At 39.1% G+C, this 27885-nt stretch overlaps 3 protein-coding genes, 1 long non-coding RNA gene and 1 pseudogene across 5 annotated transcripts; 4 read left to right on the forward strand and 1 right to left on the reverse strand.

Moving 5' to 3' along the window:
- Positions 1-7122: 7122 nt before the first annotated feature.
- On the forward strand, positions 7123-11255 carry LOC110747075 (NAC domain-containing protein 1-like; annotated as a pseudogene).
- Positions 11256-12163: 908 nt separating this feature from the next.
- LOC110747076 (uncharacterized) lies at positions 12164-13680 on the forward strand. Its single transcript, XR_002525113.2, has 4 exons — positions 12164-12313; positions 12451-12629; positions 13147-13376; positions 13457-13680. It is a non-coding gene; the product is annotated as an uncharacterized LOC110747076 (long non-coding RNA).
- A 1738-nt stretch (positions 13681-15418) lies between these two features.
- On the forward strand, positions 15419-16345 carry LOC110747077 (NAC domain-containing protein JA2-like). Its single transcript, XM_088252313.1, has 3 exons — positions 15419-15422; positions 15531-15760; positions 15863-16345. The coding sequence occupies exons 1-3, from the start codon at positions 15419-15421 to the stop codon at positions 16343-16345; spliced, it is 717 nt and encodes a 238-aa protein (XP_088108439.1).
- Positions 16346-17687: 1342 nt separating this feature from the next.
- On the forward strand, positions 17688-21242 carry LOC110746290 (uncharacterized). 2 transcript variants are annotated; one of them, XM_088251535.1, is made up of 8 exons: positions 17688-17864; positions 17965-18143; positions 19371-19535; positions 19617-19958; positions 20058-20207; positions 20290-20403; positions 20517-20597; positions 20751-21242. In XM_088251535.1, exons 2-8 carry the CDS (start codon positions 18048-18050, stop codon positions 20820-20822), a joined length of 1020 nt encoding a protein of 339 aa, XP_088107661.1. In that variant the 5' UTR covers positions 17688-17864; positions 17965-18047; the 3' UTR covers positions 20823-21242. The 2 variants fall into 2 exon arrangements, with proteins under 2 accessions (XP_088107661.1, XP_088107662.1); XM_088251536.1 differs by lacking the exon at positions 17688-17864 and adding an exon at positions 18766-19287 and having other exon boundaries at positions 18068-18143.
- Positions 21243-23822: 2580 nt separating this feature from the next.
- Positions 23823-24524, reverse strand: LOC148294937 (protein FAR1-RELATED SEQUENCE 5-like). The gene has a single exon (XM_088252314.1). The coding sequence runs from the start codon at positions 24522-24524 to the stop codon at positions 23823-23825; it is 702 nt and encodes a 233-aa protein (XP_088108440.1).
- Between the last annotated feature and the right edge of the window lie 3361 nt (positions 24525-27885).

A 27885-nucleotide genomic window follows, 5' to 3' on the forward strand; every position in this document is an offset into this window, starting at 1 on the left:
TGGGCTATTTTGGTTAATTTTAGTGGGCCATTTTGGTTGGGATATTTTCTCTCTTGTGCTTACCCATGTTTTTGGGCCTAAGAAATGGGCTTGAGTTCCGAGGCTCCCAAGCGACCCGGAACCTCCATTTCTTGGTCCATCAATGGTAGACCTGGCAATATTGTACACGACCCGTTAACACGACACGAATTCGCACGAAAAATTCAGTATTCGTGTTTGAGTTATCGTGTCGTTTTGATATCGTGTTGACCCGTTAGCAACCCGTTAAGCTATCGTGTCGTGTCGTGTCAATTCGCGAATACCCGTTAGCAACCCGTTAAGCACAAAGGCATTTTTGTAAATCTATCTCTTTCTTTTAATGTTTTTTATTTTTATTTTTCTTCTTCTCTTTCTTTTCTTTTGTCTCTTCCTCCTTCATATTCTTCCCCTGATTCTCTCAGTACTCCATTTCTCTCTCTCTCTCTCTCTCTCTCTCTTCAGCATTTTTGTAAATCTATCCTCATTTTCTTCTACCGCCTCCTTCCCATCCCAGTTCACTCTCTTTCTTTCCTTTCTTTTTTTGGCCAAACCACTCTCTTTCTTTTTTTTCTTTGCCAAACCACTCTCTTTTCTTTTCTTTTTTTTCTTTCTTCCCAAACTACTCTCTTTCTTTCATTGCCAAGCTGTTTGCTTTGAACTCAAAGCTTGGAGCTTTTCTCCCATGGCTGCTTCCTTAGTCAGCAGCTTCCCCAGTTTTAACAATCCCCATATTTTTTTCGGATGTATAATGTATTGTTTGTAATTGATATTTTATTTTAAAATTTTAAAATATATTTAAAAACTGTTTATTTTTCTTATCGTGTGATTCGTGTCGTGTTGTGTAATTCGCGAATGGCAACGGGTCGTGTACGTGTTGAGCATTTTCAACCCGTTTTCTTATCGTGTCGTGTCGTGTCAACCCGTTAAAAAAAGCGGGTTGACACAAACACGACACGAACACTGATAACACGACACGAATGCCAGGTCTAATCAATGGGCCTCTTGACAACTTATTACCATCCATACCACAACCCACTCAAGCAAGCCCCGGACATTTGAGTGGCTTGGGCCCACTTAGGCTTGTAGCGTGGTTGGGTGTGCCGTAACAATTTTCCGTTTGGCATGGCATGTTGCTTGGCATGTTTTTTAATTATGATGCTTGAAGGGATAATTAGCATGGATTTATAGAACTAACGCATTTTATAATCTTAATCTCGATTCTTAGCATGACGGATTATTTATTTGGCATGGCGTGCGAAATGTGATTCGTGCGTGGCGGATCTTTGCGTGCTTCAAATTGGACCTTTTTTGAATAATGCGTCATTTTGGGCCCAACCACGGATTTTTTGGGCCTCAACATTAGCCCCCTTAATTATAAGGGCCATGGGCAGGTGCTGGAATGGGCCGAATAATTAAACCCAACCCAAAAAATCATATTTGTATTTTTAGGGGAACTCTTCTCTTTCTCGCGTGCAAAAATGACGGCGTGCCACGAAACCCAATAGTTGCTTGCAGTTTCCCAATGCCAACTGCTCTCTTCTCCCTTTTTATTATTATTTTATTTTATTTTTTATATTTCCTTTTCCCTTTGCTTCCTTGTTCCACGCACCAGACCAAAACCTCCTTCATTACTCTTTCCTTCGTTTTCCTTCGTTCTCCCACGAACTCAGACCAAGTGAGAGAGTGAAATCGGGCAGAGACCACTCGACTCCAGTCACTGGGAAAGAGCCCAGGTCAGACTCGACCCTGCCATTCCTTCCTCGTTCGAAGGAGCCCATTCGCCGCCGCTGGAAGGGGTTTCCTTGTGCAGATTTTCCCTAAAAAATCCCCCAATTTCTCTCCTTTTCCGGCCATATCTGAGGCTATCCTTTGGGAGATTAACAAGGTACGCTCCTTTTCTTGTTTTCTTCTTAGATTTATTAGTGGATTCTTTGGGCTCCTTACACCCATGGATGTCGTTCCTTATTTTGGTAGCCAAGCACCAGACCCTATTTTGACCTATTTTGCTATTGCCACAATGAGAGCCCTCACGCCGTGGGTGCTAGCAAGGGAGGTCTTGCATCAGTCTTCTGGGGTTCCCTTTTCTTTGGTTTGCTCGAGCAAACAGCAATCATTCTCCTCTTGTCACAATGAATATCCACTGATGAGAACCCAAGGATGATTGCTATTGCCACAATGAATATTGTTTCGCTTTCCAAGTGCAATGCTCCTCCTGGCACCTTGAGAACCCGGTTTCCCCAACTTCTACTTTAACTTAGAAAAATCACCAACAACATCCCCGCTTTTGGAAGTGAAGGGCAGGTTCCGTTTCGCACTTAGGGAGATGGCCTTTTCTTCCGACACTAGGCGAGCATGGCGAACTATGGTGGGAAGCAATCTATCACAATGGGCAGCGTGGAATCGACTGAAAGAAGCAAAGCAGCAGTTCCAATAACTTTGGTAAGCCTTCGAACGGCCACCAATGCGTCCCTTGTCAGCCAAAGGAAGTCCAAGAAGCCTTCCATCTTCCGGCGCATTGTCAATGGTCCAAAGGAACTATTCTGGAGCTGCTGGATGATGTTGAGCGCTTTATCTTCCGTCCCTACTGTGCTTTATCAAAGGGATTAAAACATATACCTCTCTAAGCTGATTTCGATGATTTGGTTGAGGCCTCGATGACGACGGCGCGAGGTCGTCGATTACGAAGAGAAGCGCTGTTAAGTGCTGCATGCCTTCCCTTGCCCACACTGAGTGACAACCACTTGGAAGTTTCTATGTGTTATTCACCTCATAGAGTTAAGCGACAATTTGGGTTTGATCAAGGTGTGCCTCTCAACCTCGGCCAAGGCGATCCCTTCATGCTGCATAGGGTTTTTTGGACCATTGACAATGCGCCGGAAGATGGCAGGCTTCTTGGACTTCCTTTGGCTGACAAGGGATGCATTGGTGGCCTTTCGAAGGCTTACCAAAGTTATTGGAACTGTTGCTTTGCTTCTTTCAGTCGATTCCACGCTGCCCATTGTGATAGATTGCTTCCCACCATAGTTCGCCATGCTCGCCTAGTGTCGGAAGAAAAGGCCATCTCCCTGAGCGCGAAACGGAACCTACCCTTCACTTCCAAAAGCGGGGATGTTGTTGGTGATTTTTCTAAGTTAAAGTAGAAGTTGGGGAAACCGGGTTCTCAAGGTGCCGGGAGGAGCGTTGCACTCGAAAAGCGAAACAATATTCATTGTGGCAATAGCAATCATCCTCGGGTTCTCATCAGTGGATATTCATTATGACAAGAGGAGAATGATTGTTGTTTGCTCGAGCAAACCAAAGAAAACGGAACCCCAGAAGACTGATGCAAGACCTCCCTTGCTAGCACCCATTCCGTGAGCGCTCTCATTGTGGCAATAGCAAAATAGGTCAAAAGGGGGTCTGGTGGTTGGCTGCCAAAACAAGGAACGACATCAATGGGTGTAAGGAGCCCAACGAATCCACTAATAAATCTAAGAAGAAAACAAGAAAAGGAGCGTACCTTGTTAATCTCCCAAAAGATAGCCTCCGATATGGCAGGAAAAGGAGAGAAATTGGGGGATCTTTTAGGGAAAATCTGCACAAGGAAACCCCTTCTAGCGGCGACGAATGGGCTCCTTCGAACGAGGAAGGAATGGCGGGGTTGAGTCCAACCTGGGCTCTTTCCCAGTGACTGGAGTCGGGTGGTCTCTGCCCGATTTCACTCTCTCACTTGGTCTGAGTTCGTGGGAGAACGAAGGAAAACGAAGGAAAGAGTAATGGAGGAGGTTTTGGTCTGGTGCGTGGAACGGGGAAGCAAAGGGAAAAGGAAATATAAAAAATAAAATAAAATAATAATAAGAAGGGAGAAGAGAGCAATTGGCATTGGGAAACTGCAAGCAACTATTGGGTTTCGTGGCATGCCGTCATTTTTGCAAGCGGGAAAGAGAAGAGGTCCCCTAAAAATACAAATATGATTTTTTGGGTTGGGTTTAATTATTCGGCCCATTCCAGCACCTGTCCATGGCCTTTATAATTAAGGGGGCTAATGTTGAGGCCCAAAAAATCCGCGGTTGGGCCCAAATAAATTCCTGGCCCAAAATGATGCATTATTCAAAAAAGGGCCAATTTGGAGCACGCAAAGATCCGCCACGCACGAATCACATTTTGCACGCCATGCCAAATAAATAATCCGTCATGCTAAGAATCGAGATTAAGATTATAAAATGCGTTAGTTCTATAAATCCATGCTAATTATCCCTTCAAGCATCATAATTAAAAAACATGCCAAGCAACATGCCATGCCAAACAGGAAATTGTTACGGCACACCCAACCACGCTACAAGCGTAAGTGGGCCCAAGCCACTCAAATGACCGGGGCTTGCTTAAGTGGGTTGTGGTATGGATGGTAATAAGTTGTCATGAGGCCCATTGATGGACCAAGAAATGGAGGTTCTGGGTCGCTTATTAGCCTCGGAACTCAGGCCCATTTCTTAGGCCCAAAAACATGGGTAAGCACAAGAGAAAAAAAATCCCAACCAAAATGGCCCACTAAAATTAACCAAAATAGTCCATTACCTTAGATAGCCCACGAAGCCCAAATGTTTGGTGAACTTAGCCCACTTATTGAATAACTTGACTTTCCATATTAAAAAGACCATACACTTTGAATAAAGGGCATCCAAGGCCCTCAACACTTGGCTGAAGAGGAGAGGCCCGAAGAAGCCAAGGGATCCACACGTGAAGGGCTGCTGGGAGGGAATGAACAAGTTTTCAAGCAAAGCATCCAAGGGACCAAAAGATATTGGCGTTTAAGGAGCTACCCTTCGAACCAGCATGTATGCACATTTCTTTCCCTGTTCAGATCTGACCATGAAAGAGGGAGGGGAAGAGAGGAAGAGGGATATATGAAAATAGGAATTCTTCACAGAGGCAGCTGCGGGAAAGGGACCTTGAGCAACCATTATTTTGTTGGTGAAGGTAACCAAGGTGTTTCCTAAGGCTTTACTATCCTTTCGAAACATTTTGGGGTCTGATCTTTGAACTCAAATACAGGGGATATTTTCTTTAGTTTGCTCCTTACGGCAGCCCAGCCCACTTGGTAGCTGCCAGAAGAAAAAGGTCCCTACATAAATTGGCGACTTTACTGGGGATTAGGCCATTATCTGCACCAATGCCTCCAAAGAAGTAGACTAGAAGGAACAACATGACCTCCCAAGATGGGCCAGACCATGGTGATTCAGAATCAAGGCAAAATGCCTCCTCTAGAGAAGAAGAACGTGCAAGTGAGGGAGCTTTCACCCTCTCAGAGCTCATTGCTGCCATCCATGCCATGGGAGAAACTCATAAGGAGATGGCAGACACGATCAAGGAGCTGAAGAGTTCGGTCTCTAAGCCAAGTGAAGAAAATGAGAGACACCCACAAGAGGAGTCTGCTGCTACTGGAAAGGGGTTTGAACAAAAGGGACCCTCTTTTGTCACCCAAGAAGATGTCATTGCAATGCTGGAACAAGAACTAAGTAGAACCCAAGAGGATTGGAAGTATATTCCTCAACCACCGTATCCATCAAGCTTGCTCCAGCAGCCATATCCCAAGGGCTATGAGACACGAAGCTTTGTCCTCTTCGATGGGAGGAAAGGGAGCCCGAAGGAGCACGTCAACCGTTTCCTCGATGCCTTGGGACCACATGCTGGCAACAATAATCTCTGACTCCGTGAGTTCTCGAAGAGCCTCACCGACCGTGCTTATACATGGTACACAACACTAGCACCAGGCTCTGTTCGTTAGTGGGAAGATTTGGCAAGCAGGTTCTGCAAGAAGTATTTCCAGCATGAGGAGAGAGTTACAACTACTCAACTCAACAACACTCGCCAAAAACATGGGGAGGATCCCATGGACTTTGTACGTAGGTTCCGGGACCTAGCCTTGGATTGTTATGACGAGAAGGATGAAGAGGCACTTGTCGAGATTTGCATCAGCAACATTGTGGCAGATTATAGAGTTTACTTGGAAAATATTGGCATTAGCCAATTTTCTCGGCTGCTGGAAGCAGTAAGAAAGACAAGCATGTCTGTCAAGCCAACCGAACAAAGGAGTTGGAGGAGTGAAAAGAAGGAAGTGCATCAGACGTTGGATGTGGATGATAAATCATCCGGTGACTACAACTCACACAAGCGAAAAGATAGGGAGGCATATCCCCCGTTGCCTTGCAAAGACGAATAATTCCATGCCATCCTCGACACAATGATTGCTAACGGCGCAATCAAGCCTCTTAGACCCTACAAGGTCCCCACTAGAGAAGAAAAGAATGATCTTAAGTATTGCCGTTACCACCAGTTTGTGGGACATCCAACCACTGCTTGCCAAACTTTAAGGAGGATCTTACATGCTAAGATACATGAAGGAGTCCTCGAGCTTCCTTCTAGGAAGCAAGCCATTGATGAGGACCCCTTGCCAAAACGAAGGGGAAAGGAAATAGCTGCTGTCATCACATGCTCCGATGACTTGCTCGACGACGGTGAGTTGTGCCGCCCCTGGAAGAATGACCCGAAGCCACCCGAGGCTATTTGGGAGCCTTGTGGAAATATGGAGAAGGCTTACTGGTGCAAATATTCGAAACCTTCAAGCTATAATACCCCATGGCCACTTGCTGATGGATGGGATGATAGTACGGGTAACGAGGTATTCTCGATGGACATGCCGGAAGAACGCCACTTGGGGGCTTCGTTTGCGCAGCAGGAAACAGCTACTGTAACATTCCACAACCTTACGGAGGCCGAAACAAGTGTGGTGGAGCGTTACCTAGGTCTGAAGCAGGGACCCACGGCCTCACAAGTCCTCCAAAGGAATCCAAAGTTCAAGTCACTCTTTGACCAGCTTGGCTTTGGACCACAAGCGATAGAGGCAGCTGCTGTAGCTCTCATGAACATCTTTGCGGAGTCTAATCCTCATTGCCAAAAACGGGGATGATTGCTATTGCCACAATGAATATCCACTGATGAAACAATTTTGTGATTTACTTTTAGCTTCCCTTGACAATTTTGTAATAGGACAATCATTGTATTTTCTCAAGCTCTAGTTTAGATTAAGAATTACATCTCTAGGTATTCTTATCTGGCTGCATTATGATGGACAATAATGTGTTTGACAAAGGTAAGTTTTGCATTGCATTACATTGCATTAACTAAATTCCTAAAAATTATGACCAGTCATCTTTCCTTCGTATGACTAGTCAACTTTTGTAATGTTAGGATTTCCAGCTCACTGTTTCCAGCTGGACCCTACCCATTTGTTTTTGTCCTATTATGCGAAATTCTCTACTACCTTGTACGATTCTAACCAAGGAATTTTTGTGTAAAAATGAGTGCATTCCTCATTTGGCTGGTGTGACTTTTGTAGGCAAGTTTTGGAAAGTTTCTTTGCAAAACTTTCGCTTCTTCCTCAAGAGTAACCTTCATATTTTTCATCTTTGAGTTTTCCAAATTGTTTCTTTTTGAAAACTGCATTTGAAATATGAAAACCCCATCTTGCTAGATCAAACACTCTCTCATATATATCTAGGTTAGATTCAAGATTGATTTCTTCAAGAGTATGGTTTCTTGAAGAAATTGGTCATTTTCTCTTTGAATCCAAATTTCGTTTTTTATCTGAGTTGGAGCTAACTAGCTGGTGCCATGGGATGATAGAGTTGAAGAAGAAGCTGCCATTGCCATGAAAGACTGTTGCTGGTTTTTGCTAAGCTAGAGAAGAAGATTGCACAAAGGAGGTATATCTCATTTTCCTAAATAGACCTAGGATTTGTTGAGCTTGCTAGTGTTTCTTTGTAAGAATCTTTTTGCTTAGTGAATACCTGGTCGGTTGATGACCCCCAGTTTTTCCCAATGGTGGCTTTATGGGTGAACAAATTTATGGTTTGCATCTCTTAATTTTCTGGGTTTGTGTTCTTGACAGTTGACTAGTCATCACATGTATTTCTGGGTTCGTGTTCTTGCGGTTGACTAGTCATCATTTTCTACTGTCTGATGTTTACTTGATTATGATGCTTTCACACACTTTCACCATAGTTGTTGCTAGCACAGGGGATGCCTAGATTGACGGGTCCTTCTGAGTGCCTAGGTTGTCACCAATTTCAGATGACTTTGCTGAAACTGAAAACATAATGGTTTCCGACTTATATGTGCACTTGGCTATGACACAAACCTCCATTAGCCTTGAAAATGCAAACAAAACAACAAACAAACATAGAAAACAATTCAAATCAGTAAATAATGTAGATGAGCAGTTGTAACATTCCCATAGACTTGCAAATTGTTTGTGCCTGAAAATCTCGGCCTGTGAGGTTGACCGAAGGAACAACCTCTCGGCCAAGGCACCTGCCCAAAAGCTGAGCGCGACAGGTTGTCATCCGCTCTTCCTCGTAGAATGAGGGAGATCTATGAAGGAGAAGTCTTCACGACCACAGTGAACTTTGAACGAAGAAAATAGTAACCCCTCAAATACACAGCCAAAGTGGAAAAGTCAAGGGGCATTTCCACGTGTCATTAAGGTCCCACATTTCATTTAATGAGATAATGCTCCTGACTGCAGCAGAAGACCCACGATCCGTGCAAAAGAAGAATTTACATTTAATGCATAAGGGAAGGAGGGAAGTGATTGGAGTCAGTGTACGGTGAGTAAAATCAGGATGATTAGGTGCGAAATCTTATGACTTGTAAGGCTAAGTCACCAACCATCAGACCAGAACATTAAATGCTCCTCCAAGGCCCAAGACGCAGAACCGATGATCAGGGCGGCGACCCAGATTTATGGGGGTCACACCACCATACTTCACATTCCCAAATGTTGTTCAGACTACCCACTATCTCTGATTGACCACGTCATGCAGATATCAGCTTCGCCTTCCTCCCAGAGTCTCTTCTATAAATACCAAGCTCCAATTACATTTAAAGGGTTCAACACCAAACATAAGCCTCCGACGGAGCACCGCCTAAAAATCCACCATTAACACCATCATTAACGGCCTTGTAGCTCAGGCCATGAACCTGACGGCCGAGATTAGTTCCTCTCTTGGTCACAGTCGCTCTGATTAGAAGTCAGACTCGAATAGGCGCGCAACTCATCCATCCATCCACTTGCATCATCATCGAATGCATGGTAGACAGTGCTGGCACGTCTGCGCACAACCGCACCGCACCAAAGAAGGACGACCCGTGTTGGTGCGGATCTCCTCGGCCCGGAGCACCAGGACGTGAGAATTGCAGGACCAACACAAATATTAGTCTAAAATCGAATTATGAAACAAGAAACTACACTTCAGTTTCTAGTCAAAAACTGTAACAAACGGAAACTGCAGTGCAGTTTATGACAAAACATATTCCCAAATTTGAATAGAAACCAAAAGGAAAAGCCATGTTCAAACTACTAAAACTAAGTTCAAAATACATTCAAGTCCATAAACAGTTGTAACATTCCCATAGAAACCAAGAGGAAGACTCAAGCTTGCGTCTCTACCAGTGTCTTCTCCCTCAAAGATAGTCCAACAATGGAGCCTGTTGAACAAAGTCATCCGCATCACAAGGCTTCTGTTACTTCCCAAGTGGCTTCTTATAGACTCATCAACAAGCAATCTCATGCTCAAGCTCATCTCACTCATGAACTCACGCAACCAAACGAGCTTGGAAATTCTTTGATAATGTGTTTGCGGGCACAGAGCATTCAGATGATGAGTCAAACAGTTTCAATAACAATCTGAAAAATGAGGAAGATGAGTTTTTCAATTCGTTCCCGCCTGGTTATCGGTTCAACCCTCTCGATGAGGAACTTATTGTGCATTATCTGAAGAAGAAGGTCTTGTATCAGCCCTTGCCTCCCAACCGGATCATTGAAGTTAACCTATACCGCCACAATCCGGAATTTCTTGCTGGTACATGTCAATAAAGGAAAATTGTGCATTACTAATTTTTGTATCAATATCCCTAGGGTTATGTACTGATTCTTCATTAGATTTTCATAATGATCTAACGTTGTGTGGATGTTTTTCTCATGTAGGATTGTTGTGTTTAGGGTTTAGTATATTTTTCTTATTAACTGAGTTTCATATTTGCATCTCACATAAATTTATACATATACTGAAATAGTGCCATGCAGCAGAATATATTTGGATAATGTATGCATTATCATCACTAAGATTAAAGCTGCATTTTAACATGTTCTTTTGCTATGTGTTTAGATAATTTTTCACAGGATGCATGGTGGTTCTGAGATCAACTGGGTGCACTGATAGCCGTGTTACCTAAAATCTCTTAATACACTTTCGTTTCTTTTACTTAATTTAGATGATGAGAAGTACCTATAATATTGTAACGCTTTCTCTTTTTTATGATAATTAACAGATAAATATAGGAAATATGGAGAAGCTGAATGGTACTTTTTTACTCCGAGGGACCGGAAGTATAAAAATGGTAGTCGGCCAAAGAGAGCAGCTGGTGATGGATACTGGAAGGCCACTGGAGCTGACAAAGCAGTTAGGTCTAACGGTGGTCTTGTTGGATTCAGAAAGGCTCTTGTGTTTTACAGAGGGAAACCTCCAAAGGGTGACAAGACCAACTGGATCATGCATGAGTTTCGAGTCAAGGATTCTCTCGTTCGAAGAAAAAGGGGAGAGAATGACATGAGGGTATGCATATTCTCCTTCTATATAATTGAGAATGAAAATCTAACTATATATGCCAGAGTTGAAATTTGTGATGCTTACAAAAATAAGTTTTGTTGTTTGCAGTTGGATAATTGGGTACTCTGTAGAATTTATAAGAAAGTTGATAAGAACAGCAAATGATGTGGAACTCGAAATCATGTTGAGGATTCTCTATCCCCGCAGCCCCAGATTATAAATGGGGAAGGCATGGAGATGGAGATGGAGATGAGCAACCTTTTTGATCCTATGGTGGAGTATGACAACAAATACTCAATCATGCAAAATGTTTATGGTGTATCACATAATGGCATGGTTCATAGCCAACTGCAAGCAGTCCCCATGAATGAAGTGCCCAGTTATCCAAATATTGGGCACCCACAAGCAATTGGTGCCAGAGCTTCATCCATGCCATTGTTGCCTGACAGTCTGCTCGAGTCTAGATACATTGATGAATCAACTATCCATCCAGACGACTTGTACAACTTGAAGGCATTTGAAAGAACTCTCTACGATACTTACCAAAGGCAATTCCCACCTGTAGAGAATTTTTATCCCTATTTGGAGTAGATTCCGTGGTTGATCGATGGCATTGACTAACTTTCGTTGATGCTAGGGTTTAGGATTTAACTAGGTAGTAAATCTTTCTAATCTTTTTCTCAGTAGTTTTCTCAACTATCTAAACCAAGTTATATTATTTGAGAATTATAATTGTGCCATGTACTCACCATGGCAGTTGGATTTTCTTTTATAATGAGGCCTTTAATTGGTTGCTCTTTTATTATATGAATTTACAATTATATGAAAATTTATGAAAGCCTATTGATGTAGGCTTTTTGTGATTAAATATATCATGCAATTAGTTTTTTTTTTCTTTTAAATTGTTGATGTGACTTGGATCTCAGAGTTGTTTATTTTTTTTCTCTTTTCAGAATCATGGAAACAAACTAAATCTATGTTCTTCATTCGGCATTTTTTTCCTCGAACTCCCACATATACACAATTATCCAAGGATGGGTAGGGTGGATGAGAAAACCGTATAAAAGTTGAAACCCACAAAAAATCCAAGGTTTACACTCAAATAAGAAAAGAAACCCATTTGATGAAGATTAACCACTTCACTTAATGAGGTACCACACTTGTTGCATAAACCTCGTCAAGGACATTCAAACAAAGAAAAATAAAGCAAAGAATCTAAATCTCTAAGAGATATTGAGCTGTCAGGCAAAAGCTGAAAAGAAGAGATGGCATGCAGCTGCCGCTAGGAAACTAGGTTTGTAGAGATGCAGAGATGCCATGTGATTCCCTAATCACTATTTGAGTTTTGTAGTTTGAGAAAAAAATAAAAAGTGAAAATAGTCTTGTCTCACTTATGGCAGTTTGCAGAGATGCAGGTGCAGCATGTGATTCCCTAATTAGAGTTTGCAGGGTAGATGAAGAATTAAAAGAGGAAAAAAGTTAAAAATAAAGTCACACACTCTATAAAACAGAAAGCCATATTCACAACATCGATCGGTTTTCATCGTCAACTTAGAACTCTCTACCTCTTTGGTGATTTTTTTGGCCATAAAACTAGAAAGAAAATCGCACCTCAAGCGGCTAAACTCCAAACAAAACCCAAAAATCAGGTAACAAATTCATTCAAGTTAAATATTGCAACGCATGCGTTTTTCTTTAATTTTTACATACTTTGATCGCAACATTTATTACCAAAAAGAAGAGAAAAGAATTGATATCACATTTGTTTCCTGGGTATCAATTTCAGTGAGTTAGAAGAGATTCGAGAGAGAATCATCATATTTGGAGGAGTGATTATGTTAATTATTTATAAGGGATTTGCTCTTATGTTTGCAACCAAGAATCTCCAACTTCCGTTCATACAAGTACTGTTACTTATGGCTATGGAGTCACAAGCATTTTGGAATGGGCGGTTTCAGAAAAGAGGTATTATGTTTGAAATTTTATAAGAATGTTGATTATTATTTTGTTTTATGGGTTTTTGGAATAATAAATGATTTTTTCTAGGGAGCTTTAGTTTTCACACACAATATAGTTTACTATTTAGGCAAATAGGAATTCAATTTCAGCTAATTAGGATAAAGCCAAAATCCAAAATATAGTACCTACTTTTACCATAATATAATTAAAGAACCTTAAAATTACAACATATGCCATTATGTCATTATTTTCAAATTTCAATATTTAGTTTCAAATTTACAAAATATTCCATTAGCTATTCCATTTGCGCGAGTATTGGTCTTCACCTTGAAGAAAGATGCATTGACATTGCTCATCGTATTGTAAGTGGAATGAACCTCTCTTAATTTCTCAGCACAAACACAAACACAAACTGCAATGCAGTTTCTATATTATACCTACTGCCTAATTTCAGACCCGAACTATAATATGCAATGCACTGATTACCATTTCTTTTTCTGTTTTTTTTTCCTTCTTTAAACAGGTTAAGTGGCTAGAATACATCAGACCTCAAGCACAAGCTTTCTTAGAAACTAGAAAAATACCAAAACTTGTGAAGCAAAGGCAAGAGCCCCTGCACCTGTACCAGAAGAGATGTCCCCTAATGAAGAACTCACTCTCAATTAGATTATGTAGAATCCATCTTAGTTTCCATTTGAGGTATCAGTTTCCATTTGAGGATGACACAAAATGTGCTCAACAAAGTTCATCTTCGTAAGAATTGTTTATACTCAACTAGTCATTACAGTTTGAAATAATTTAAAACCAAAAACTAATCTCGTATTCATTTGAAGGTTGGATTGTGGCATCTTCATCATGTTCAATATGGATAAAATAGCACAAGGACAGCCCATTCCAAAAAGTGTAGACAAGAATTTCATGAATGAATATCGAGCACAATACATCACAAAAGTGCTACACCACAGACACTGTCTCATTAATCGTCTCTAGTGATTTGTCTTTTGTTAACTCAAGACAATATGTATCTTAATTCTTGTGGATGTTTGTAAATATTTCTAGTTATGGTATATAAGAAAAGATTTGTTATATGTCACATCCCGGATCGGCTCCGCTGTAGCACGATATTGTCCGCTTTGAGCCCCCCCTCTCTGGCCCTCACGGTTTTGTTTCTGGGAGCTCACTACCAACTTCCCAGTGGGTCACCCATCCTGGGATTGCTCTGGCCCCCAACTCGCTTACTTCGGAGTTCCTACGACTCCGAAGCCAGTGAGCTCCCAAAAGGCCTCGTGCTATATGGATGCAGGTGTGTACATATAAGGCACATCACCCACTCTCCGTTGGTCGATGTGGGATCTCACAATCCACCCCCCTTAAGGGCCCGACGTCCTCGTCGGCACACTCGCACCACACGGCAGAGTGGCTCTGATACCAAATTGTCACATCCCGGATTGGCTCCGCCGTAGCACGATATTGTCCGCTTTGAGCCCCCCCCTCTCTGGCCCTCACGGTTTTGTTTCTGGGAGCCCACTACCAACTTCCCAGTGGGTCACCCATCCTGGGATTGCTCTGGCCCCCAACTCGCTTAATTTCGGAGTTCCTACGACTCCGAAGCCAGTGAGCTCCCAAAAGGCCTCGTGCTATATGGATGCAAGTGTGTACATATATGGCACATCACCCACTCTCCGTTGGTCGATGTGGGATCTCACATTATACATCTAAACTGTCATATAATCTTAGAACAGGATGCAACAAAAGGAAAAGGAAACAAGAAATTGCAACAAACGGAAACTGCAGTGCAGTTTATGGAAAAAAAAAAATCTGCTCAAAAAATGTTAAAAGAAACCAAAAGCCAAAGCCACGATCAAAGTACTAAAACTTTTTTCACAACACATTTAAGTACGTCAGTAGTTGCAAAATTCCAAAAGACTTGCAAAAATTATTCTAAAATCAAATTATGAAACAAAAAAACTACACTGTAGTTTCTGGTAAAAAACATCAACAAACGGAAACTGCAGTGCAGTTAATGAAAAAAAAAATATGCTCAAAGAATCTGAAAAGAAACCGAAAGGCAAAGGCATGATCAAAGTACTAAAACTAATATCAAAACACATTTAACTCCATGAGCAGTTGTAACATTCCCATAGACTAGCAAAAATTATTCTAAAATCGAATTATGAAACAAGAAACTGCACTGTAGTTTCTGGTCAACAACTGCAACAAACGGAAACTGCAATGCAGTTTATGAAACTAAATCTGCTCAAATGTGAAAACAAGCAATGAATGGCAGTTAAAAATGAATATCCATTGATGAAACAATTGTATAAATTTCATTAACTTCAGAAAAGAATCATAATATCCAATTAGAAGCTGTGTAGCCAATTAAAAGCAACTAAAAACTGCAGTGCAGTGTTTGCAAAAACTGCAATGCAGAAATTGACTATACATTCACTAAAGCATATCTAACATAAGCAATTGTGTCAACTGAGAAGAAATGTTCATATCACCGCCTTGCAAGTCTTCCTGTTGTGCCCAGCAACACTACATCGATTGCATTTCAATCGCCTTGTACCTTCATCAAAAGCTTTTATCCTCTTCGTTGGTGGTCTTCCGGTTGGCCTCTTTGTAATTGGCGAAAGCACAACTCCAGCAGTTGAACCATTGCTGCCCAAGCCTTTCCCAATATCTAGAATAGGAAAAATAGGACTCTCATAGGCTTTTAGAAAGAAGTCAAACTTGTAGTAACACTCAACGTAATCATAAACTGAATCTTTCTTAGCTAGAATTGCAGCCACGGCATGCGTACAAGGAAAACGATCAATTTGTCAAAGACGGCAAGAACATGTCCTTTGCCCAAGATCAACCATCACAAAATAATCAGCAAATTAGTTTTTTTCTGTTAATTAACAGATAAAAATAGGAAATATGGAGAAGCTGAATGGTACTTTTTCACTCCGAGGGACCGGAAGTATAAAAATGGTAGTCGTCCAAAGAGAGCAGCTGGTGATGGATACTGGAAGGCCACTGGAGCTGACAAAGCAGTTAGGTCTAATGGTGCTCTTGTTGGATTCAGAAAGGCTCTTGAGTTTCGAGTCAAGGATTCTCCCGTTCGAAGAAAAAATGGAGAGAATGACATGAGGGTATGCATATTCTCCTTCTATATAATTGAGAATGAAAATCTAACTATATATGCCAGAGTTGAAATTTGTGATGCTTACAAAAATAAGTTTTGTTGTTTGCAGTTGGATAATTGGGTACTCTGTAGAATTTATAAGAAAGTTGATAAGAACAGCAAAAGATGTGAAACTCGAAATCATGTCGAGGATTCTCTATCCCCGCAACCCCAGATTATAAATGGGGAAGGTATGGAGATGGAGATGGAGATGAGCACCCTTTTTGATCCTGTGGTGGAGTATGACAACAAATACTCAATCATGCAAAATGTTTATGGTGTATCACATAATGGCATGGTTCATAGCCAATTGCAAGCAGTCCCCATGAATGAAGTGCCCAGTTATCTAAATATTGGGCACCCACAAGCAATTAGTGCTAGAGCTTCATCCATGCCATTGTTGCTTGACAGTCTGCTCGAGTCTAGATACATTGATGAATCAACTATTCATCCAAACAATTTGTACAACTTGAAGGCATTTGAAAGAAGTCTCTACGATACTTACCAAAGGCAATTCCCACCTGTAGAGAATTTTTATCCCTATTTGGAGTAGCTTCCGTGGTTGATCGATGGCATTGACTAACTTTCGTTTATGCTAGGGTTTAGGATTTAACTAGGTAGTAAATCTTTCTAATCTTTTTCTTAGTAGTTTTCTCAACTATCTAAACAAAGTTATATTATTTGAGAATTATAATTATGCCATGTACTCACCATGGCAGTTGGATTTTCTTTTATAATGAGGCCTTTAATTGGTTGCTCTTTTATTATATGAATTTACAATTATATGAAAATTTATGAAAGCCTATTGATGTAGGCTTTTTGTGATTAAATAAATCATGTAATTAGTATTTTTTTTCTTTTAAATTGTTGATGTGACTTGGAGCTCAGCATTGTTTATTTTATTTTTTTTCTCTTTTCAGAATCATGGAAACAAACTATAAAGACATTTTTTTCTCAACTATCTACTTATAAAGACATTTTTTAAGTGAGTGACTTTCATAGAGTTGACAAATTCTTAAATACTTTCATAGAGTTGAGGAAAGTCACTAGTAAATTGGCAAGACTTTTGCTCTTAACAATTAGTTTGAAAAGTATGGAAAAGTCATTCATTTAATAAGCTTTTTAAAAGTCATTAACTTTTTGGATACCACCAAACTTTTAAATACATTTTAAAAGTCATAAATGGATACCACCAATCTTTTAAATACTTTTTAAAAGTCATAATTGAATACCACTAGACTTTTATATACTCTTTAAAAGTATATTTTGAATACCTCCAGACTTTTAAACTCTAAAAAAATCATTAAAAATTTGAATTGGATACACCCCCTAAATCTATGTTCTTCATTCGGCATGTTTTTCCCTCAAACTCCCACATATACACAATTATCCAAGGATGGGTGGGGTGGATGAGAAAACCAAATAAAAGTTGAAAACCCACAAAAAATCCAAGGTCAAATAAGAAAAGAGAGCCATTTGATGAAGATTAACCACTTCACTTAATGAGGTACCACACTTGTTGCATAAACGTTAAGCACATTCAAACAAAGAAAAAATAAAGCAAAGAATCTGAATCTCTAAGAGATATTGAAATTAATAAGCTGTCAGGAAAAAGCTGAAAGGAAGAGATGGCATGCAGCTGCCTCTAGGGAACTAGGTGCGTAGAGATGCAGCATGTGATTCCCTAATCACTATTCAGTTTTGTAGTTTGCAAAAAAAAAAAAAAAAAAAAAAAAAGTGAAAATAGTCTTGTTCCCTTTATGGCAGTTTGCAGAGATGCAGGTGCAGCATGTGGTTCCCTTTATGGCAGTTTGCAGAGATGCAGGTGCAGCATGTGATTCCCTAATTAGAGTTTGTAGGGTATATGAAGAATTAAAAGAGGAAAAAAGTATAAAATAAAGTCACACACTCTCTCTATAAAACAGAAAGCCATATATTCACAACATCGATCGGTTTTCATCATCAACTTTGAACTCTCTACCTCTTTGGTGTTCTTTTTGGCCATAAAACTAGAAAGAAAATCGCACCTCAAGTCAAGCTGCTATAAACTCCAAACAAAACCCAAGAATCAGGTAACAAATTCATTCAAGTTAAATATTGCAATGCATGCGTTTTTCTTTCATTTTTATCGCAACATTTATTACAAATTTGTTTCCTGGGTATCAATTTCAGTGATTTAGAAGAGATTCGAGAGAGAATCATCATATTTGGTGGAGTGATTATGCTAATAATTTATAAGGGATTTGCTCTTATGTATGCAACCAAAAATCTCCAACTTCCGTTCATACAAGTATACTGTTACTTATGGCTATGGAGTCAAGCATTTTGGAATGGGCGGTTTCGGTAAAGAGGTATTATGTTTGAAACTTTAAAAGAATGTTGATTATTTTATTTTCTTGTTTTTAGGAATAATAAATTATTTTTTCTGTACTAATTTTTTAAGGGAATATTTGAATTAATTGTAGTTCATCGCTACCTTTTTTCACAAGATTAAGGCCATATGGGAATGAAATTGGTGACGATTGATTTACTCTATCATAGCTGTAAATGAGTGTTCTTTTGGTCGAATAGCTGTAAACAAACATACGAAATGTCAATCAAACAAACCCAAATTTTAGTATATGATGAAAGTAGAATAACAACATTCAACCCTACATTCTTCTATTTCAAAGTTTGAAATGGTAGGCTGTGGTTTTAGACTTTATCACGTTTAATCTCCAATGAAAATATTTGATGATTTGGATGGGCAATTAGAGACTGGCTATCGATGAAACAAAGCATGCAAGGTTAGGTGTAGCTTTCTCTCTGGAGAGGAAAAGAAAAATCTTGAATAATGGCATGATATATCATGTGACATACTTATCTAATATTGCTAATTCATGCATAATGCCAATATACATTCATTAACAGAGTATGCTTTGCTTGCCCAAAAAAAATTATGTACCAATTGTTTTAATATTGGGGCATGGAAAGAAAAGGGATAGGCCATTACTTGTGGCCTTAGCTGAGAGATGGTGGGATACTACCCACACATTCCACTTCGATGAAGTTGGAGAGATGACGATGACCCCCAAGGACTTCGCAGCAATCACATGATTGCGTGTTGGTGGGAAGCGATTAAAGTACGACTTGGAGATTTACAGAAATAAGAACAAGCTGGTTAAACTGTTTGGGAAACCAATTGCAAACCTACTGCCGAGCGAAATGAGAGTGCCGTATGAAAGCCTTTCTACCCCGTACTGGAAGAAGATTCTAAAAGACGATAAAGAAGCAGACCAAATTGCAAGGGCATTTATACTATGCTTGATTGGGTCCTCATTCCTAAATGATAAGAGCCAATACGTGAGTATGCACTACGCCCCCAGTCTCGAAATAGTCTCAGACATTGGTAATTACGACTGAGGCGGTGCGGCTTTGGCTTGCTTGTATAGATCAATGGATTCTTGTTCTAGGGGCAGGTCCTCAAGCATGGGTGGGTATTGGAGGGGATGGGAGGTTAGTGGAATCGAATTGAATGTCCCCAAAGTGCAACAAACTTTTTTGATTAAATTGCTAATTTGTATACTTGTTTTGTGTAGGTATGGGCTTGCGAGTACCTAAAGCCGTTTGCTTTATCAAGGCCCAGTGGGACCTTGAGCACGTGGCCCCGAGCATTGAGTTTGTTAGGTGCAAAAGCAAAGCCAGACTTGCACCATCAGTTGATACATTTTAGAGTTTTGATGCGACATCTAACAAATGATATGGTATAAAGCCTTCACTCTTGAACTAATATTTTATTACCAAAAAAATGTATCATACGCAAAGGTAACCAATTTGTATTATAGGTAAATTGGAACCCATGGGGGACCGATGAATTTGAGATGTCGGAAGAAGTCAAAAATACCATGTCGGCAACCCGTAAACGAATCCTACTGGATGGACCAGCTGGTTCTGCCTGGTATTTAGGAGAGCGAGTCGCAATGCAAAGCTTAGGCAGCACAGAACCTCGAGTACCCAAAATTCCATCGAGGAAAATGCTTTCCGATTATAAGCTCACTGATGAGTCAGAAGTCGAGGAAGCACTTAATAGGTACCCAGCTTCGGAATGGCTTGCAAATTCATCTGACTATGCCCAGTACAGAGATGAGTACATAAGGTACCGCCACTATGAGGACTTACGTGAAGCGGTAGGTTCTACACTGAACACGTGTTATGTACTTACACTTCCTGCATTAAATTGAATTTTTTTTTCTTCTTAAAACTAACATGATACCTCAATTCCACAGGAAGGACAACATAGAAGGGTTGGAAACATCTCTCCTCAGGCATTGTTAGTGCGAATACCAAGCTGGGCTGCCGATAATGGAAGTAAACTTGTGCGGATACCCCGTGGACAAGATAGCGTTGATCTACCATTACCTGATGGTGAAACGCATGTAAGTAGTTTCCATTGCATAATTTATTCCTAATTGATGGCTTCCAGTGGTGATTGTTGTAATTGCATGTGCCTGAATTTAGGTAACTGCTGAAGCTGCAACCGAGATTTTGGAGCTGAATGCTGGGTTGAATGCCATACTATTTTCAACATCATTGGAAGCAAGCATAGAGATTAGGCGCCTACAACAAGAGATTGTGAGTCAGTTCAGCTTCATTTCATAGTGATTGCATAAAATTAACGAATATCACCGATGTTATATTGAAATAAGAGCCCAAGAATGAAAACGAACGATGTTATATTGTAATAGGAGATATTGAAGAATACCAAGGGGACAACCATTGCAAGTGAAGATATTGGTCAAGACGTCTTAGCTGATGATGCAGTACATGTAAGTTTGTTACCTCCATTGCCCCATTCGATTTATAAGATGTTCAATTTTGCAATATTTAATAATATGTTAAATTATGCAATGCAAATCATCATCACTTGTGTGCACAACAAAATTGATTATTTATATATCTCAATGTTTCCCTGTATGTAGGAGTTTCGCTCAAAATTTAAACATGACAAAGTTAGAAAAGGAAAGACCAAAATTGTGGTACCAGAAGAGTAGGAAGAAGATGAGGAAGAGGAAGAGGAAGATGAAGAAGAACAGGAAGAAGAAGAGGAAGAATAGGAGGAAGAGGAGGATGAAGAGGAAGATGAAGACAAAGGTTGGATCGAAGAGAAAGAGGTTGGGGATGAGAATGAGGATGAGGACGGGGCCGCAGCTAAGGGTAATCCGAATGCAAAACAACACTCCATAGACCAAAAATGCAAAGGTGATAAAAGTGTTCATTCACGTACCCCAAAGAGAAAGAAAACCAATTAAATTATGGATATGATTAAATTTTTCGGATCATTGCTCCGTTTCGTAATATAATATGTTCAGTTTATTGCCCTTTATCGTTTCTCATGCTCTGTATGTCGGATAATAGCCCCCTTGGATTGATAGTAAAAAATGTCTAATTATGCGTGTACAATAAAATATGATCTATTTTTCCTTATTAGGGGTTTGCGTACAATCACTCTTGCATTGAATCACCGTAGTGCAATTGCATGTGTGTTATGCAAACGCTACCCGCCTGTGGGCAAACTCCACATAGCTTAAAAACGCAAACCTAATTAATGTATAGCGCGCAGACAAAGAAAAGCAAGTAAGTACTTTATTATGACCCTATGTCTATTATTAAATATTAGGGTTAATCACATTTTGGTTTACGAAATTCGGGATATTTTGGAATGTGATTCGCACTACATGATAATTTCTATTACTAGGTAATTTCGTATAATAGGTCGTTTTGTAATATAATATGTTCGGATTATTGCCCCTTACCGTTTCTCATGCTTTGTATTTCGGATAATATGCCCTTGGATTGATAGTAAAAAATTTGTCTAATTATGCATGTACAGTAAAATATGATCTATTTTTCCTTATTTTCGTTTGCGCACAGTCACTCTTGCATTGCATCATCGTAGTGCAATTGCATGTGTATTATGCAAACGCTACCCGCCTGTGGGCAAACTCCACATAGCTTAAAAACGCAAACCTAATTAATGTATAGCGCGAAGACAAAGAAAAGCAAGTAACTGCTTTATTATGACCCTATGTCTATTATTAAATATTAGGGTTAATCACAATTTGGTTTGCGAAATTTGGGATATTTTGGAACGTGATTCGCACTACATCACAATTTCTATTACTAGGTAATTTCGTATAATTGGTTGTTGTGTAATATAATATGTTCGGATTATTGCCCCTTACCGTTTCTCATGCTCTGTATTTCGGTTAATTTCGCCCTTCGATTTATAGTAAAAAAATGTCTAATTATGCCTGTACAATCCATTTTTCTTATTTTCGTTTGCGCACAGTCACTCTTGTATTGCATCACCATCATGCAATTGCATGTTTGCAATGCAAATGCCGACCGGCTGTGGGCAAAACTGTTAAGACCATAAACACGAAGGTAATGAATGTATATAGCAATGACAAACAAAAGCAAATAACCATTTCATTATGAGCCTATGGATATGATTAAAAAATAGGATTAACCAATTATGGTTTACGAAATTGGGTATATTTGGAAATGTAATTCGCACTTTGGGGCCAACAATTTTCTAATACTAAGTATTTTCAAATAATTGGTCTTTATCGATTCTAATATGTTCAAATAATTGCCCCTTACCCTTTCTGATGCTATGTATTTCGGATGACCGCCGCCTATGTAGAACTTCCATCCAAGCACCCCATAGAAGTCATAAAACCGTTTTTCAACAATACATACATAAAACAATAATATATCAATTATATGAAAGCATCTTGTCCATCACTAAATCTACATTTAATGTTAATTGTTACATATAAACCAAGTTCCAAAACTACAATTGTTTTGGGTTGAACAAGTAGATAGGGAAATAGGTTCACCATTGTCGAATGAGAAACCATTATTACTATTGGGGGTAGAAGCAGTTGGGTTTGCAGTAGAAAATCAGAACTAGACAAATCAACCACATAGTTGCCTCTGCATTGAGAAACCGTTTGACTAGCATAACTGTAGCTAATGTCCGGGGACGACCCATTCTCGTTACTATACTGATAGCTTTGACAACCTGAAGGGATATTCACACCTGCATTTCTACTTGGATGCAAGTTTCTTTGAGAGCAATTACACTTTGTATGTCCATATCCGCGACACAAATGACATTGTCGACGATTGCACGTTCCACCCTGGCTTGCTTGAGTTCCTTTTGTCCTAACGATCTTTGGATCTTTGACAATATTTGGAGTTCATTGCCCAGCACTACCCAATTTCAGACTTGTCTCTTCTTCCTTTTGCCGTAAGCCTTCACAAATTCCCTTCCATCTACTAAACTCATTTGTCAACATGGCATAACCATCTACACTCTTCGATGCATAAAAACAAACTTTGTTTGACATAGCACTTAAACTTCCATACCTCGCCATTTCTACAACTTCATTGGTAGTGTCTTCGCGTTTGCCGAAAAATTCGCTACATGTATCACTTTGGGCACTCTTTGTCCATCTCTTCATTATGAGTGATGGAGGAATTTCCGTAAGGTGCTCGCACTTCTTTACATAAAACATGTGGCAACATGGGATCCCTTCACTTTCATATTTCCGGCATCCACACTCTATCCGCATATTGTCCCCACCGTGGTAAACACAAGTCCAATTATTATGCGGTTCACCATATTTTGACAATACGTATACATGACCTTCAAAATTATACATCACCTTATCATGGGTGAGTGCTGAACAAGATTCGATCTCATGACGTACCAATACAAAGCACCTATGCGTGTAAATCAGAGAAGCTTGTTGCTCGAGTTTTGTCAATGCAGTTTTAAGGACTGGTGTTGAGTACTTTGCATTGAAACCATCCTTCGCCGTGGTATTCCTAAGACGTAACATAGCCCTATCAATTGCTGGAATACATTCAAACAACTTCACGCCTTTCCTCGAGTAATCCTTCACATACTTGATCATGGACTCCACGCGTTGAGTGATGCACATACCACTGAAAAACTTTCCTCTAAGACATGATTCAGCCCATTAGTGTCTTTTTGCATACATCATTTCCAACCATTCTTTCTGTTTCGGAGTACTCACTCTTTCCCTCAAAACCTCACATTTCTTCTCAAACTCGTCCAATGCAAATGGTTCCCAAATACATGCCTGAAAATTTCTTAACAATTCATCATCCTTCAAGTTATTTTGTGTTTTCCTTGACATATGCCATGAGCACAACCGATGGTTAAACATGGGAAACACATCATCAATGGCTTTACGCATCGCCTCATCGCCATCCGTCAATATTGATATTGGCTTCTTATCTTTTATGGATGCCATGAATGTTTCCAATAACCACTTGTAAGTTTCAAATGTCTCATCATGCAATAATGCGCAACCAAACATTACAGTAGAATGGTAGTTGTTGGAACCGACAAACAACACTAGGGGCTTGTCATACATTATTGTATTGTACGTGCTGTCGAATATGAGGACGTCGCCATAGGCAATGTAATCCAAAAGTGAAGTGGAGTCCATCCGAAACAAATTACCAAGCCTATTTTTCTCGTCAACACTAAACTTACAAAAGAATTCTGGATCCATTGCTCCTTTCACTTTCAAGTAAGAGAGTGCGGCTTCTGTGTCAACGTCGAGCAAAATTTCCCTGCGTGATGCATCTAACTTATTGTACAGATCCTTTATTTGAAAACCAACATTTAAATACCCACCACATTGGTCGACCATATACTCATATGTTTGACATGTTCTAACCAATGCTCTTCGCATTCCCACTGCTTGTGCTAAATCAGAATTTCGAACAACACGGTTACATCGGAGATATGGCGATTCAAGTGGAGTAACTAGTTCATGATTGTGATGTGCTTCGATTGCCGAATCCTATCCGGTCGATCATTAAACTTCTCATTTCTCAAACCTTCTTTTAGTACAACACCACCGTCTCCTACATACTTTCCCTTCCGTATTACGAACCAATTTGTTTTTTCTCACACTAAATCCAATGCCCTTTGCATAACTCATATAATATTATTCTGCTAATTCTATCGTTTTAAACTCTTTCCCCATAACATCTTCTTTCCTCGGTACAATAATTTCAACACCATTATCATCACTACTTTGACTAACCGGATGTTCGACCGACATATGCCCACTCTCTATTGCCGGTGCCCCGTGACTCGACCTTTCACAACCACCCAGATACCCTGAATCACTACAACCACCCTTTGATCTCTACACCCCTGTCCATCTTATCAGACCCCTCCAAGCCTGACAAACATAAATTCAAACTAAAATTACATTATAATCTATGTGCTAACATACTTTCTCTTTACTTCTATATTTACTGTGATTATTGAGATGACATTGAATTGGCATTTGAGCACTTGCCGTTAGACTAGCTTTATGTAATATCAAATTTGAAATTGTAAGCATGCAGCTATTATTTTGTTTTGTTTGAGTCGTTTTGTTTGTAATGGAAAATATAATTTCAATTTAGTGATTTTGGACGTTAGCTCCTTTTGGTTCCAAAATTAGTTAATTGCTATTAACTTCTTTTGGAAGCTTTGCATTGCACATTTAATTACGAGATTTTTATTTATTTTTAAATTTATGCAGCTTTAGTTTCAAAACTTTAATGTCAATTTCATGACATTTAGAGCCCTTATTTTGGCAGTAAAGTTGTTGATATTATTAGGTGATCATTGCCTTTAATGTTCTGAACATTTATGCAATTAATTACATTTTGTTTAAATGTCTTGGATTCATTTTAAAGTTGCCAACGCCTATATATTTCAATTGTGCAATTCTTTATATTAGTTACTTGAGTTAATCTTGATACAAATATATTGAGTGAACTAATGTTCTTTTGATTGTGAAGTCTTGACAGCTGCCACATTGAGTTAATTACCAGGAAGTGTACATTGTGAAACCTTCTGGAGAAAACTGAAATAAAATTATAAATTATATCACTGTAAGCGGCATTTAATTTTGAGTTTTGGTGTAAGGCTTTCAAACCCTAATTTTTATTTTTTTTTGGCATTTTCTACATTTATTTTTGTGAGCCTTTCGGTGGTTTCACTATTATATTTACAATAACTATCAATTTGACTGTGAGTTAGCATATCTCATGAATTTAAAAATAAATAAAATTTTGGTACAGACTTCATATATTGTGAGAATTCCCTTAATTTGTGGGGGTTGAGGATTTCCTTAACTATGTGGGTAATTGTTGGAACTTTTGTGGGTGTTTCAAAATACAAAATTAATTTCAATACTTGTTTTATGTTGAATTTAATTTTCCAGATTTGGAGTGGTTTTGATTATCTCTTTAAACCTGAAGTTATGTTGTACAGTTATTATAAAGTTTTGCATTCTTAATTATTTTTAAACAGTTTAGACAATTTGTGAAAGTTAGAATTTTCCTAAATGTGAACTTTAATGCTGTAATTTATTTGTTAACATTATGCAGTCTTGCTTTTATGCTGGAAAATATTAGATTCATTTATGTAGGCTTTCCTTCTCTCTTCCCATAATTTTTTGTGTGTTTTCAATTTCTTTATGCTCTCATGGAAAAGATTCATTATATTCATTTAGTGACATAATAATTTTTATATTTCCTTGGCAAATACGGTGTCTGTGTGAAATTTGTTTCATTATGCAAGTTTATTATGAGACCAATTTATCTTCAATTTTGATACGAAAATATTTGCAACTAATGATGATCTTGGTATAAAATTTTGGTAGAGACTTCTTATTGTCTAATAGGTTCATATTGAGAATCGACAAGATACAATTTCAACTTGGATACGTGATCATGATTTCAGCCACTTTGAGTGCACAAAAGGGAGTAAGAGTATCTTGAAATACTTAGTATTTATAATTAAATTTATTTAATGAATTAATTGTTATATTGTTGTTCATAAGTGGTAGCAGGTGTACTCAAAGTTTCATGGACTTGAGAGGTACTCTTGATCATAAGATTTAATGTATGATGTTTTTTTGTTATACTTAAATGTATACCAATCCGTATTTAATTTCCAATTATATTGAGGTGAAATCCACTAATCATTTGTGTGCAAGATTGTGTAGGAAATATTTCCAATAACATGCAGGTTTAGAGCGCGCTAAAATGGAGAACAAAGACATGACCTACATTATATATGCCTTGTGAAGGCTAGTCTTGATATGCATGCCTCTTGGAGGAGGATATTAATGCAAAATGTCGAGGGGGATGTGCTTAAGCCCATAAGGGAGTCTCCTGGGGAGGTAACCCAACTTCTGTGATTGGAGATCCCGTGAAGGAAGTTCAATGTGGTAAAAACAATCCATACTGCGTGACTCATATAGCACTGATAAAATTATGGAGATATCCTTGAGATATTCTTCTGCTCATCCCTAAGGCAAAAAGTGCTATTTTATGTGACGTTAGGAAGGGATTTATCCCTGAATGAGTTTCGAGGCGGGCAAACTTCCGCAGGGTGCAGGTCACATGTACTCTTGGAGAACTCACCTAAGTGAGAGACGTTGTGAGGCCGCGGCTATGAGAATTGGGCTATTCTCTAGTAACTCTCATGAGAATCAAGATGAGCGCATGACCATAAATAGCGCTACCCCGCATCCAAGTCTCAACTAATACTATGTGTGGGATATGTTGAAGTTTGGTCAAAGGTGTCGAGTTCAATACTGTGTACACTCAGGTTCCTCAAATGGAGACTATCATCACTAAGTGAAGGTTCAAGCCCGAAAGGCACCTACACCTATTACATAGTATTATATTGCCCATATATAAATATATATTTTCACTGTTTTTTTTTTGTCAGGATAAAATTTTGAAAACCTTGTGGGGGATTGTTGGAATTTTAGAAGGTTTTAAAAATTTAACTGTTTTTATTTATTTATTATTTTGGCTGTTTTATTTTATTTATTGTGGGGGTTATAATATTCAGGTTTTATTTATATATTGAATGCCTTAATTTTGTGGTTGGTGAAGATTACACGTTATTGGATGCCTATAAAAGGTCACTCCTTCTTCACATTTGAAATAAAACACAACACCATCAGAATATCACATACCACAATCACCACACAC

This window comes from Prunus avium, chromosome 4, assembly GCF_965620075.1.
Source record: "Prunus avium chromosome 4, drPruAviu1.hap1.1, whole genome shotgun sequence".
Taxonomy (NCBI): domain Eukaryota; kingdom Viridiplantae; phylum Streptophyta; class Magnoliopsida; order Rosales; family Rosaceae; genus Prunus; species Prunus avium.

Excerpts from the sequence above, each read along its gene's own strand:
- LOC110747077 (XM_088252313.1), top strand. Across the intron at positions 15,761-15,862 it reads ATGGAGAGAATGACATGAGG|TTGGATAATTGGGTACTCTG; the intron begins GTATGCATATTC and ends TGTTGTTTGCAG.
- LOC110746290 (XM_088251535.1), top strand. The coding sequence starts at position 18,048 with ATGCAACCAAAAATCTCCAACTTCCGTTCATACAAGTATACTGTTACT. Across the intron at positions 19,536-19,616 it reads GACATCTAACAAATGATATG|GTAAATTGGAACCCATGGGG; the intron begins GTATAAAGCCTT and ends TTTGTATTATAG. Across the intron at positions 20,404-20,516 it reads GGCGCCTACAACAAGAGATT|GAGATATTGAAGAATACCAA; the intron begins GTGAGTCAGTTC and ends ATATTGTAATAG.
- LOC148294937 (XM_088252314.1), bottom strand. The coding sequence starts at position 24,524 with ATGGTCGACCAATGTGGTGGGTATTTAAATGTTGGTTTTCAAATAAAG.